Source organism: Argiope bruennichi, chromosome 2, assembly GCF_947563725.1.
Source record: "Argiope bruennichi chromosome 2, qqArgBrue1.1, whole genome shotgun sequence".
In the NCBI taxonomy this organism is placed as follows: Eukaryota; Metazoa; Arthropoda; class Arachnida; order Araneae; family Araneidae; genus Argiope; species Argiope bruennichi.
The window spans coordinates 7,986,791-8,000,804 of NC_079152.1; the positions used below are offsets into that span (position 1 = coordinate 7,986,791).

General features: G+C 30.8%; 1 protein-coding gene across 1 annotated transcript in view; it reads left to right on the top strand.

The window, feature by feature from the left end:
- LOC129956628 (neuroendocrine convertase 2-like) overlaps positions 1-13,431 on the top strand; it is a 316,381-nt gene extending 302,950 nt beyond the window's left edge. Inside the window, exons 10-13 of the mRNA XM_056068563.1 lie at positions 3,590-3,690; positions 4,178-4,411; positions 7,713-7,877; positions 9,008-13,431. Of these exons, the coding sequence (XP_055924538.1) occupies positions 3,590-3,690; positions 4,178-4,411; positions 7,713-7,877; positions 9,008-9,287 (780 nt within the window). The 3' untranslated portion in view covers positions 9,288-13,431. The remainder of the gene's footprint in view (positions 1-3,589; positions 3,691-4,177; positions 4,412-7,712; positions 7,878-9,007) is intronic.
- Positions 13,432-14,014: the final 583 nt, after the last annotated feature.

Sequence of the window (14,014 nt, forward strand, 5' to 3'; positions counted from 1 at the left end):
AAATTCATATCATTGGAAAAATAATTTGAAAATTTTAAGTTGATGTAAAATTGTTGTTTTCTATTATATTTTCAAAATTTCACTTTTCTAATTAATTAAAATTTCAAGAAAAATCGCTTCAAGATAAACCTACAAAATCGCTTCAAGATTTCCTACCTTAGAAATTATATCTGTGGTAATTTTGTAAGCATGATGTCTAATGATTTGTCCTGTTCAGCTTTAACATAAGTACACATTTGCTTTTATTAACTGTAAGAATGTTAATTTAAATATTAAATATATTATTGCATTTTTGTGCTAAGAAAATTTATAAAATAAAACAAATGATTATACTTTTCTAATAATGAAATTATTAAATTTAACCATGTATCAATGTCCATGCATTATCTTGTAATAGAACTGATGGAAGCTAACTTGCAAAAACTTAAGTTGAAAAAGAATTGATTTGTAAAATGTTGTGCATTAATCAGAGATCAGGTTACTCTTTTTTTTTTTTTTTTTTTTTTACTTCTCAAATTATTTTATTTATTGAATATTTTTCTTGACACTCAAATTCATAGTTACAATTCTCATGCAGCCCAATTCACTCAATTTATTAAGATGGCCTTGCTTTCTGTCTCTTCATTTAAATTTCTTGCTTCTTTTGTTTAACACATTCACGGACATGAAGGCTATTGCATTAATTTTTGCTGTGATATGGAAAGATATGAATGCTGTAATATTTAAATTTATAATTTGCATTATCATGCATCCAAATCTATATAGCCTAAAATTCTTTCAAATTGTCATGCATGTTAAAGTACTGATTAATTGATTGATGGAATATTTTCATTTTGCTTTTCCTTCACATTTTTTTAATTTATTATTATTATTATTAAAAATTTGATGGCATTTTAAATAAGTTAATAGTGCAACATTTGGATGAATGCTATTTAACATCTATATTCAGCAGATTTATCTAAATTAGTTGTTCTCGGAAAATTAGATACTTTTTTTTCTATGATAATTACTGCAAATACCATTATAAGCAGAAAATTGTTAAATCACTGCATTCCAAAATTTTGAGGGTAAAAATCACAACCCATTGGGTTCTAGACAGTGATTAAATGAACAATGTATACCTCCTGCAGATTTTAATTCTTACACATCTGAATAAATCCACCTTAGAAAATTACAATTCTAAGAATGAACAAATAGTTTAATTTGTTTATATATCTTTGAAAAGTGGAACAAGCCTTTATTTTTCTAAATATTGACTTAAATATATATTCTTATTACAAAGTTTCATTAAATACGATGGATAGTTGTATGAAAACATTATGCTTTTTGTGGAGGTTGATTTTAAAAGTTTTTTATATTCCCCAAACTGTGAGTTAGTAAAATATTTCTTTTATATTCATTTCTGCATAAACAAAAGTTTCGCATTTGTATGTACATAATTGGCAGAGATATGTTTATTTTTTAAATTAAGAGGTGTTAATCTCTAATTTTGATGAAAACATTTATTTTTGAAAGGCAAATTTATTCAACACTGAAAGGCTATCGTATGTAAATATCATCTAGTTATCGTGACTTCAAAGAAATTTGTTATTGATGCATAATGCACTTTGGTTAGCAGATGTAACTACTACTTTATCAAGAAGAGAAAAGAAATTTGAGAAATTGAGCATTTAAAATAATTCGGAAAAGTACTGGAAAATCTAATACAGTAAAATTCTTTGCTTGCACTTGTGTGTTTTGTAATATATATATATATATAAATATATATATATATATATATATATATATATATATATATATATATATATATATATATATATATATATATATATATATATATATATATATATATATATATATATATATATTAGTAACAAGGAACATTTGGACTTGTTGATGATATATATTCTTATGTAATTGTAATACCAGTCTAAATGTAGAAGAATGCAGACATTGTTTTCCACATTCACAACATCCTCTTACAAAGTGTGTTTACAAAATGGTTTAGCTATATAAACTACAGAATCCTTACTTTTCTTAAGAGAAACAGGGAAGATGAGGCATTATATTATACATATGATGCAGAAAGTAACATTTTTACATATTTGTTCTAGTCATTCTCATGCTAATGTATGAACAATGAATTCAGAGCTCAGCATTCTAAATCTCCTGGTGTTGAGAATATTTTGATGTAATAATTGGCTCATATACCATATTCACAAAGTCCACAAACTAATATGATAAATTCAATATAATCAGGATAATGTGAGAACAAGAATTGGGATGGTGTGGGAATTTTCTATAAATGTGTAAAATGGCATTTTTAGAAACTCTTTGGGTAGCTCAATTTTCTACAATAGTATTTCTGAATGATGATAAATATATTACACATTAGTTTTGATTGACTTTATATCTGAACTATTTTGGCACTAAATGCTTTGCAAATCTTTGGTGACTATTTCAGAAGCTTTTTTTATGTCACAAGTGATGAACTCGCAGTTGTGCAAGAACTGTTAAATGAAGTTTGTTAAGATATTGAAAGTGTTCCTTTTGAGCACTAGATAATTTAATATGTTATCCGACCATCTTTTTAAAAATTAATAAAGATTAATTAATGAATTTTTGATGTGAACTCTCTTAATAATCTCTTGTGACATGTATATTATCTTTGAAAATTACATTGAAAAACTAACTCAGATACCTTTTATAAATATAGAAAAATAGTCTATGTCAATAAATTTGCACTTTAATAGTTCAGCAAATTTTACAGATAGAAACATAAAACTTTGTGTCTTTATTAATGAGTGCAGGAAAATCTTTTACTCACTGCCTTATTTTTGCTATGGAGACCCAATAAAATATTCTTTTTATCATTCTCCCTCTACAGAAGCCAACATATGTTTAGACATTTGTGTGCTTTATTTGATGAAACTTTGCCATAGGAAGTGTACGTTTCATTGCCATAGTTAAGGAAATAAAAGTTTGTCCCATATTTTTAGGACACCCTGTATCTGTGAATTTAATTTCTTTGACTTTTTTTTCTAAATTAATGAATGAAGAACTAATGATATCAATTAATGTATCTTATTAAGGATTATTCATGTATTCTATATTACAACATTTATGTCATCTTGGTGAAATAATTTAATTTGTATTGATATGGATTTTGTGATATGGATTTCGTTGTAAATAACTATTAAAATGTCACAATTTATTTCAAAATCATTCACCTGTTTGTTTTTGTAGCTGATTTAAATTTATACTTTCTCTTTCTACCATGGATACCAAATTTTCTCTAATTCTATTCCATATTTTTTATTTATATTCAAATCTAATATTGCCTTTAGATAGATAGACTGTTAAATTTCTGTTAATTTAGAAATGTCAATCAGTAAATTGTGGACATGCAATTCAAACAAATTTATACTCAAAAGGATGAATAAAGATATTAATTGTTGTATGTTTTGGCTGGCTGATTCTAAGTTCATCATGGATCATGAGAATGTACATTTGATCATGATAAATCGTGAAACATGATGAAGTATGTTTGATCATGAGACAAATATATTCTTTCATTTTTATTTCTTAGGCCACTACAGATCTATATGGAAAATGTACAAAAACTCACTCTGGGACATCTGCAGCAGCTCCTGAAGCCGCAGGAGTATTTGCACTAGCTTTAGATGCAAAGTAAGTAGATATTGCATTGTTTCATTTAATGGTATCATGAACAATTAAAATGAACCCTCTTGCATTGAATATTATAAAATCATATTTGCTGCCCATGATTTTTAATTAAATTTTAACTTATCTCCAAGATGTTTCATTGCATTAATGTATATATATGTAGTTAATAAAATGAATAAAAATCTTCAGTAATTGCTGGACTTAAAAAAACTTGAAATTATATTATTTTTAAAGAAATTTATTTTTCTTGAAATTATATTATTTAATAAAAGGAAAATCCTTTTTCAAAAATGAACACAAGACAAAATCAGAAATTGATGGATAATCTCTTTTAAGTTTAAAGTGCTTTGTGTTCAACTGATTCATTGGGCAAGATCAAAGACAATAGAATATATATTTCTACTCAAAACTTTATGGAATATATCTTAATTTTGGGGGGGATTTGATATATTATGAACCACCAAATAAAGCAATTATTTTCTCCTTTTAGTCCAAATCTTACCTGGAGAGATGTCCAGCACTTAACTGTGCTGACTTCCAAAAGGAATTCCCTGTATGACAGCAAGGGCCGTTTCCACTGGAACATGAATGGGGTTGGCTTGGAATTCAATCACTTGTTTGGATTTGGTGTCCTGGATGCTGGAGCTATGGTGGCTTTGGCTAAGATTTGGAAGACAGTTCCAGCGAGGTATCATTGCGAAGCAGGAACAGTCAAAACACCACAGTATGTAAACTTGACTTATCACTAATAATAGTCAATAGACATGTCTATTTACTTTCATTTTGTTGTGACTTGTAATGACCAGCATGTGATATACTTTAATGACTGGCATGTGATATACTTTTATAATATCTCTCTGAATTTTTTTTTTTTTTTTTTTTTATCATTAGATATTTACTTACTGTCTATTGCATCTGACACTTAAGTAATCAAGTTACAGTGAGTAGATGTTTAATGACAATAAATAGTGAGATCATATCAGTTTTGTCTATCTTCTGCGTTTAGATTGGATAAAACTCTCGATTATCATAAAACCGTAATTACCTCGAATAATCAAAAACTAGGTTAATGGAGACTAAGTTTTTAATTTTAACTTTCTTTTGACAAAGTTTTTCGAAAAAGCATTTTTTAAATCCTAAGATTGCAAATACTGCTATGCATTAACGTTTTCAAAAACTAAAATAACAATCGCTTATTAGAGAATTCATTAATACAATTAATTTTTGCTATTTACTTCACAATTTTTCAATGATTCTTTTGGGATAACTTATAACCACCAATATGAAACGTAGGGGATTCAAAATATGCAGAGTTGATTCAGCCAGAGTAGATGTTGGAATTCAAAGTCATGCTGAACAATTTTAAAGTGGAGTCATTGTTGAACAGCTCCTTCTTGTTAGATGATTATATTGTCATCCACGAAAGAGGCAGATTAAAATGTAACACTTTTAAGCAGAAATAATCAACAGGGATATTCAGCTTCTTCTTGGAAGGTACTTGACTCCCAAAAGCAACAGGGAAACCAATGCCAAATCAGCATAATATGCCCCATATCATGCACACTGCCAGAACCTTGGTGGGACTCAGTAGACATTTTGCATAACTTTGCCTGTTAGGTGCATTTGCATAAATGTTCGTGGGTTTTTGATTCAGTGGCCTTGGTGCACAGCATGCTATTTGAATGAGTATGCAGTGTGTTTCAAAAGTGTTTATCCAAACTTTAAGCTTAGACCAAATATGCAGAAACAAAACATTTTTATAATAGAGCATAGAATGGGAAACACAAATAGGTGCTTTATACCAGTAAATTCAGTACAAGAAAAAGATGAACAGGATTATTAGAATACAAATTCAAACAGTTGCACGATTGCTTCAGATTGCCAAAGATTTGTTGAGACCTACATCCTATTTATCACTATCCTATCTGACAATGCTTTAAGGGACATATAATACGATGATGAATATGCAAGTAGGCTGCTATGTACTGTAAATTTGTATTCCATTAATCATGCATTATGCACAGCATCAAATGTTCTCTATCCAAAGAATCCTTTACTCTTCTTTAGAAATGGCTTATTTTCTTTCGCCTGACTTATGCTTAAGGTTTGCCACTTGATTTTATAAAAATTTTGTATTTATCTGATTTATATTATGAGATGGTACAAATTCTGTGATTTAGTGAACATGTACATGCCAGCAAATACTTCCTATATTAATAATTTATAAGGAAAATTTATTTTCATGTCTTTAGAGATTTCCAAATGAAAGATTCAGTTTTATTTTGGTGAATCCTGTTCATAAATTGCGTTAAAAAGTTACAAATTTTCGCTGAAGTAATATCTTAAAATTCCTATTGCAGAAATTTGGCTTCAATTTCTTTTCTTACCCAGGTTAGGACTTCAACATCAGGATGATTCAACCCTCTTCGACATCTGAATATAAAAATAATAATAACTGAATTCGTATTTTGACTGTACGTCCATGTACTTGCGTGCACATTAAAAAATGCTTGAAACTTGTTAGATGGCATTTGGCGTTGTGATTTTTATCCTCAATATCTAATTTTGAAAGAGGTACACATCTAATTAATCTGTAGTTTCGCATGTATATGAATGTAATCACTTTGAATTATCACAAAAAGTGTAAAGCGTGTGTATATGAATGCAACAATTTTGTTAAATGAAAATACAGTTGTGGTCATGTGACTAAAAGCGTAAATTTTTAACGAATCGTGACCTCTGTCTTTCGAAAAGAATATATTCCTCATGTCGTACCGGCCAGGAGGAATATATTTATACACTAAGTGCCGAACAGACAGAGCGTTATTGCTTTAATGACGTTTTTTAAAGAGAAATGCGAGGAAAAAATAATGCCATGCCCCGGGCACCTTTATACTTTGAAAGCCACTAACAACGACTTGGGGTGAAATAGAATCATATGCTTCAGGCATATATTTCCTAAGTACATATTCATTTTGCAGCTGGGGACGGTATTCTTAATACCAACCCATCGCTCTATCGATAAGTGTTCAGAGGGGCGGAGCGAGACTGAATGAACTCTAACATGATGTTGCTGTTGGCATTTCAGCCATTTTTTTAATGCAAACCGAAATGTCCATCTTAATACAATTTTATCGTCAGTGATTATGTTTCATTGCAGACATCATGTTTCATCGTATCGTTAATTCCAGTTTGCGGTTACTAAAGCATATTATGTTGTGTTTTAAATGGAAACGACTTTCTAGTGCACAAGGTCTTAGCGGAACGATTAAATTTGTTAAAAAGTGTAACGCTTTCTCATGAGACTTGGTTGATTCTTTATCTGTAGGCATCATATTTAGTATTCTTCTAACGATACAGGTGAAATTGTTAGCATCCATCATAAGACATTGATTTAAGATGACTTAAAATCATTATTAGCCAATCGATGCGAGAAGATTCTATTTTGTATCGAAGATAGATCCAACTGTAATTAAATCTCCACACACTATTTATTACCTCCTTGTTTTAAAATGCCTGATTTCGCTCGTGTTAATATTAGATCCAGATATACATCTGAAATCAGCTATTGAGTTAACTCTGCGTCGTATGAAAATTGCGTCATACAAATCTGAAGTTCTAATTGATTGAAATTTAGGATACCGTCCCCCTTTGCAAGATAAATGTGCACTTATACAATATGCCCCCCGGGCGCTATTTTTTCTCACTACGTCACAATAAAGGAGAACTTTAAAAATGCACGGTTTTCTTCATTGCAATACGAAGCACAAAACGTACCGTATTTTATCAGTATATTTCTAAGTTGAGAAAAGACCCTCCTCCCCCGCCGTTGATATCGATTTCCACGTGTTTGCTCCATCATCTAGATGTGACTCACTTCCGGTTTTTTGGCACTTCCACTGTGATACAGACTTTTGAAAAAAGGAAAAAAAAAAAGAAATCAACCGAATGCGAGAAGATGGGAGGAAGGACACTCCCCTGTTTTTCTGTGAGTAATGTTAAGCCTTTCTTTTCTCTCCCCACAGCCGGATCCTGACTAACGCCAGTACTCAAATCTACATCGACACAGACGCCTGCGCGGGCACAGAGACAGAGGTGAACTACCTGGAGCACGTTCAGGCTATTATCACTCTGAATGCCAGTCGACGGGGAGATGTGACCCTCTTCTTGATATCGCCCATGGGCACCAGGTAAGGCGGAGGTTCTCACTGTGACGACGACAGTGGAATCGCACCCATATTTAAGCCTATAAATGGAATAGTACCAAATTTTTAATTAAACAAGGCATTGGTTAAAATGAAAGCTGATAAAACGATCACTTCAGTGGTGGCTGGTTCATTACAGAAACAAAACTGTACCCCCTCCTAAAATCATTCGATCCCCCTCCCCTTCGTTTTCAAAACATTTTAGTTATATTTCCGTACAGAGAGTTTTATTTGCAGCGTCAATGAAGAAGCCATCTGATGTGACAGTCAAACGGGCGGGCGTCGATCAGTTTATAATCTCGTTTCAAATGTTTGGGCGCAAACATATTTTTGTTTGAGAATTGTATCATTATTATTCGCCACTGCTCTCTTCGTCTTCTCTTGTTATTTGGCTCAAATTCACTTTCATATTGCTCTGACGCATCCGTCTGTATTAGTAAACATTCTTTTCCTTTTATTCAATATCCAGAAACTATGTTCCGTTTTCAATTTTTGCAACAGGAGTGCCACACACACGCCTTGTGTTTGCTGAGTGTTTTGCAAATAGTAGAAATTATTTTTAGATACTTGAGTATTGCGCCGGCGCTATGCTGAGCATTTAAAATGTTTTTCTTTAAAAAAAAGCATGAATATCCCGTGTAAATACGTTTTACCATCCGCTTTCTTGATACTAGGAACACAAAACCAATTGAAATTCACGGATAAATTTGTAAAGTAGGATATAATAATAATTGGATTAAAAATATTTATTCGATAGTAAAGAGGGGGTGCGAAGTGTCAATGTAGGGCTTAGAAGTGTTTACGATGAAAAAAAAGTGAGCGGGTGTCTGTGATGTATGATGGTTTTGTTTACGAAGGATGAAAGGGAATTAAAGTTTATCATTGCGGCACTGCCAGTGCATTTTCCTTATATTTCCCGTCCATTGGTGCATCATCTCAGGCGACATCTTTCTATGAGAAGACTCGTGTCTTGCTATGATAAATGCTTCAACAATTGTATTATGTAATTATGTAGTAAAATTGTTTTTCTAATAATTAATGTCCTTTCTTTATTCCTTAACGGAACTTGTCCCCCCCCCTTGTATATTTTACGAGAATAATTCTTTCTTTTTCAGGTCCATGATACTGAATAAGCGTCCGAACGACGATGACCAATACGACGGATTCACCAAATGGCCCTTCATGACGACGCACACCTGGGGGGAGGGACCAAGAGGTCGGTGGACCCTGGAGGTCCGATTCGACAGCCAAGTCCCCCAGACTGGATTTATAAAAGAGTGGACCCTAATGGTCCACGGGACTCGTGAGGCTCCCTACAGGGATTTGCCGGTGGAGGACGATAATTCTAAACTGGCCATAGTGAAGAAGGCTCACGAGGTCGGCTACAAGATATAAGGGGCAGATGTCGCTCGACTGATGTTGCCAGGTGTTTTGTTTTGACCGGACCCGACGCAAAGTGTTATTATTCTTTTTGTTTTGTTTTGTTTTGCAATAAGTGCAGTTGTTGAGCAGTGACATGAGTAACACCGTTTTAAAACTGTAACACTTACGAAATACAAGGGTTAGAAATTTAATAGAAGCAACTATAAGGAGTGTCCATGCTGGATAGCTAATTTCCAAACAGTTTGAGACGGTATCTAGTTTCATGCGAAAAAGGTTTTAATCAGGAAATAATCCAATTGTATGTAGCTTTTTCCGATTGTTATGGGAAATATTACGAAATCTAAATTTTTATGCTGAGCCCTTCCCCCCCCCCCCTCCAGTGATTTTACTTCTGTTTAGTAAAGTTTTCCCGGTATATTAAAATTTTCTTTAACTGATTACTTTCCCCCCTTTCATTACTTAAGTTTCACTCTTGTAACCAAATGATGAAGTTTTGTATTTCATTATTTTAGATCGATTCATTGTCATTTCGAGGCAAAGTGACACTCAAAACTTTATAACTCATTAGTCTTAGTTCAGTTAGAATTGAACTTTTCTAGTCTAAAATATTAGCGCGTGAAGAAAGTTTTACTAATCATGCATAACAGAATCTAGGAATTGTATAAAAATTTAGATTTTATAATTTTTTTCAGTTACATTTTATGAAGTTTGTGACATTTTTTGCGCCATTTAGAGCATTATTCAAAGTGGAATTATGTGCTGTTACATAACAGTTTAGAAATGATCTATTAGGACACCCTGTAGAATCACTTTCAAACGATGGCAGCTTGAAACGTTTCGGTGGAGTCACCATTACTGTACACAACTTGATTCCAGCGATGAGAAAATTGTAGAATATTTGTAACAAACACAGATCTGCTAATGGTTTGTAGAGAGCTGTATGTCGCCTTAAGAATCTCTTAAAAATGGCAACGGGGTTTTTGGCAAGCAGTTCTTTCTTCCGATTTAATGGAGCACTTGACCCTATCAGAGACTTATCTCCATAATGATAGTAACTGCAAAAAGCCCATGTTTTATTAAAATGTCATAAACTGTTAGGCTTTTGATAAGGTCACTTTCTTTCTTGCCTGCTTGAACCTTAAAAGAGGTTCTTTTTCCTTTGATGTCAATACTTTTATTGAATCAAAAAAAAAAAAAAAAAAGCCGGAACATTAGACCAATTACAAGGCTAAACGAAAGAACGCGGACGACGAAGTACGTTTTCACCATTTTAAAAGCTCTTTCCACCGACTGGCTATCCGCAAAAAGGCCAATCAAGTCCATAGAGGCCAAAGATTAAATAATCAAGGCTTACTTTTAAAACGGGAAATACGTTAGAAAAGAGATACTGGCATGTCGCTCCTCCGAGGTCGGTGACGAAAAGAGTACTGTTTGGTGTCATATCAGAGGGAGCTAGCTCTAAGCTTAGTAACCACTAGGATCAAGAAAGAAAAGAAATGTTATGGGTTGTTACAGAGCTGTTCTAGAGATTCCTGAAGCTACAAACCGCTCCACCTGAATCATCGACTGAATTGGTATTCTATGGCTTCCAATCGCTGGAAACAAACTGGGGCCAAGGAATATAAATGCTTCAAACTAGAACAGAAGCTGCATTGGCTGTAATTATATCGTTGCCATTATTGAGCTGCCAACCCTTGTATTTTCAATGAGGCGTAGAATATATTTAAATGACCCTTGCTCCCAAAAATTACCGAAAGAAGATACCTTAGTTTTTGTTTAGCATAGACACGTTTTGTTGATTCAACTGTTTTGTACACTAGACTCTTCACTGCTTTTGCTTATTTACAGATTAGTTATTAGTACTTTATGAAATAATAATTTTATATAAATTTAACTGTTGTTTATAATATTAGACTTAAAATTACGGTCTCGTCTCACGAAGCATTCACCACCCTTTAAAACGCTCAGCAATCTGTCCTGCAGAAAATAGTTTGCAAGGTTACGATTGGCATTCTGTTGGCGAGTTATCGCTTGAAAAAAATTTCACTTTTTGCAACCATACTGTTATTTTAATTCTAACGTTAATTGTGTTTCTGTTCCTACCTGATACAGTTGTCGGAATGTAATAATTATAAGTGTGTTTATATAGATATGAATATCTTATTTTAACTTTTTTTCTTCTGAATTTCCGATAAATTTTCAGAAGAACTTATTAAACAAAAGAGAATGTGAAAATATTGAACAGATGCTTTGTTAATTTTTTAAACATTATTAAACAATATGTCGTTACATTTTAAAAAGAAAAATATAATTTATCTTTCTAAAAATATACCTAAATTTGCTACACCTGGCAACATTAATACCATTGTTAACAATTGTAATAGTGTCATGCAAAACAAACTTGTGTTCTGCAGTTGCACTCATTTCTTCTCTAACATTTTTCCTCTAAAATTTTGTTTTTGTTGCTTGTTTTGTTTTGTTTTCACATTGATTGTAGACAAAAAATTATCATTCGGAACTGTTTTTGAATTTACTAAAATCCTGAAGTGCTAAACGTATGAAGGAATATCCATTTTTTTCCGTGTTTATTTTAAATTTGACTATTGCAAGAGCATATATTGAATCAAGTCGCTCTTAAAGCTTCGCATCTGTATTATTATTTTGAATCCTGTAAAATTGGACCAATGAAGGATTTTAATTATGCTTTTTATGCATTTTAAATTGCATGTCATGCAAAATGATTTTGCATTTATATTTTTTTCTATGTCGTTAATACAAATAAATTTCTTTCTGATTAGACTTAGGATCATGATACAGTGCCACGGCCAATTGACTGCATTGCCTAGATTGGTGGCAAAAAAAAAAAAGTTTCATTTCAGAAAAATTCAGTTTCAAAAATAAAAATTACATTTGTCATATGTCCGTAATTTTTTCTGTTAAATGCATGTAAAGTCTATTTTAGTAATATTAAAAAAAAAAAAAAAAACTACATGATTTGATTCAGTTGTAATTTTTATAATGATAATGAAATAATAAATTTATATCAGATACTGCATAGTTTTTATTTAATTATTTGGACGTTTTTTATGGGTTAGACAAAAAGATTAAGTTGTATTCTCATTAATAAGCATGTGAAACATGTGAAACCATCAAAATTCCTGCCAACATGAATTTCCTATTGAGGTGTTTTGAATTGTCAAATTATAACTTGAAGAAGAAAAAATATTAATTTTGGCTTCTGTACCGTAATTTTAAGTCTAACCACTTTATATAGTTGCAAATTTTATATTATTGCATTTATGATACTTACCACCTTGTACATTACTATTACTATTGCATTCCCTTACTGAAAATGAATTAAATTTTATGAAATTAAAACTTTTCAGTTGCAAGTGTGTAAACTAGCTGTTGATTCATGCAATAAATTATGTGTTAAAACGTTTTATCTTTAATAAAATATTATATATATATATAGTCACAGTGAGTTGTTTATCAGTGAATAAATGTCCTGAATTATTTTATTATAAAATATTCTTACCTCTATAGATCATATTCTGCAATACCATATTTTATTTCTGTCCACTTTAGCTTCCTTATTGTATGTTAATTTTGAATGAATATGGTTTCAAAATTTGCATTTGAAAAATTTTTAATGAAATTCCGGTAAAATTTTATTTATGCATTATTTTATTAAAATCTGCATATTTGGATAAAATTACAGAATACAATTCTTTGACAAATATTCAAATACATATTGTTTGGAGAAGATAATAGAAAAAAAAAAGTTTTTTCCTAAAATTGTAGATTAAAGATTTGCTTTAAAATATACAAAAATCTACTTTTAATCAATTTTTGACATAGTTAAATCTACAAATTTTATCGTATTTTTGTTGATATCTCCTTCACTGCATTCCAAAACAACTTAATGTGAAATAATCAATCCATTAGTAAATCAAATTACCACTTTTCTCAAGGAATGCAATAATTCCCTTTCCTTTATAGGTATGTTAATGATGTTTTTCCCCCTCCTATATTTATTGCATAGATTGTTGACAGTGTTTATTATTGTGTCAATTGTACTGAAAGTATTTGTTATAAACAAATAAATATTTATTGCATTTCAGCTAAGAAATTCTATTTTTAATGTAGAACATGTACAGACATTTTTAAAAGATTAGAATTCTTTGAAACAAAATCTTTTAGAATAACATATTATATAATTTATGTATTTCATTTAAATAAATTTTGTGTAAGAAGTTTTTTTCAAACCTTGAAATATAACATTTTATTATTTCAAATCTTAAAATTCTTTCACCAAACCTTGCATAGAAAATTTTTTAAGCCTTAAAATATAGTTCTTTGGAGCATTTTTTTTTTTTTTTTTTTTTTTTTTAAGAAATGCATTAATGCATGTTACATTTCAATTAAATTATTTCTTTGTTAGCCTTTTTTGATCACAAGCTTTATAAGAGAGTTATATAAACTAAAATTCTTTTTAAATAGCATATGCATAACGTGCACTTTAGTTAAATAAATTTTGTGTAACAGTTCTTTTTTTTTTTTTTTTTTTTTTTTTCAAATCTTAAAGTAAAATTATTTGAAACATTTTTTTTTTTCTTTTTAAATAACATGTTGCATAAATGTTTAGAAATTGTAATATCTAAAAACTGATTTAATTTTTGATTCACAGATTGCTTTTGTCAAATTTATTTAAACAGAATATAGGTGCTTTCAGTTAT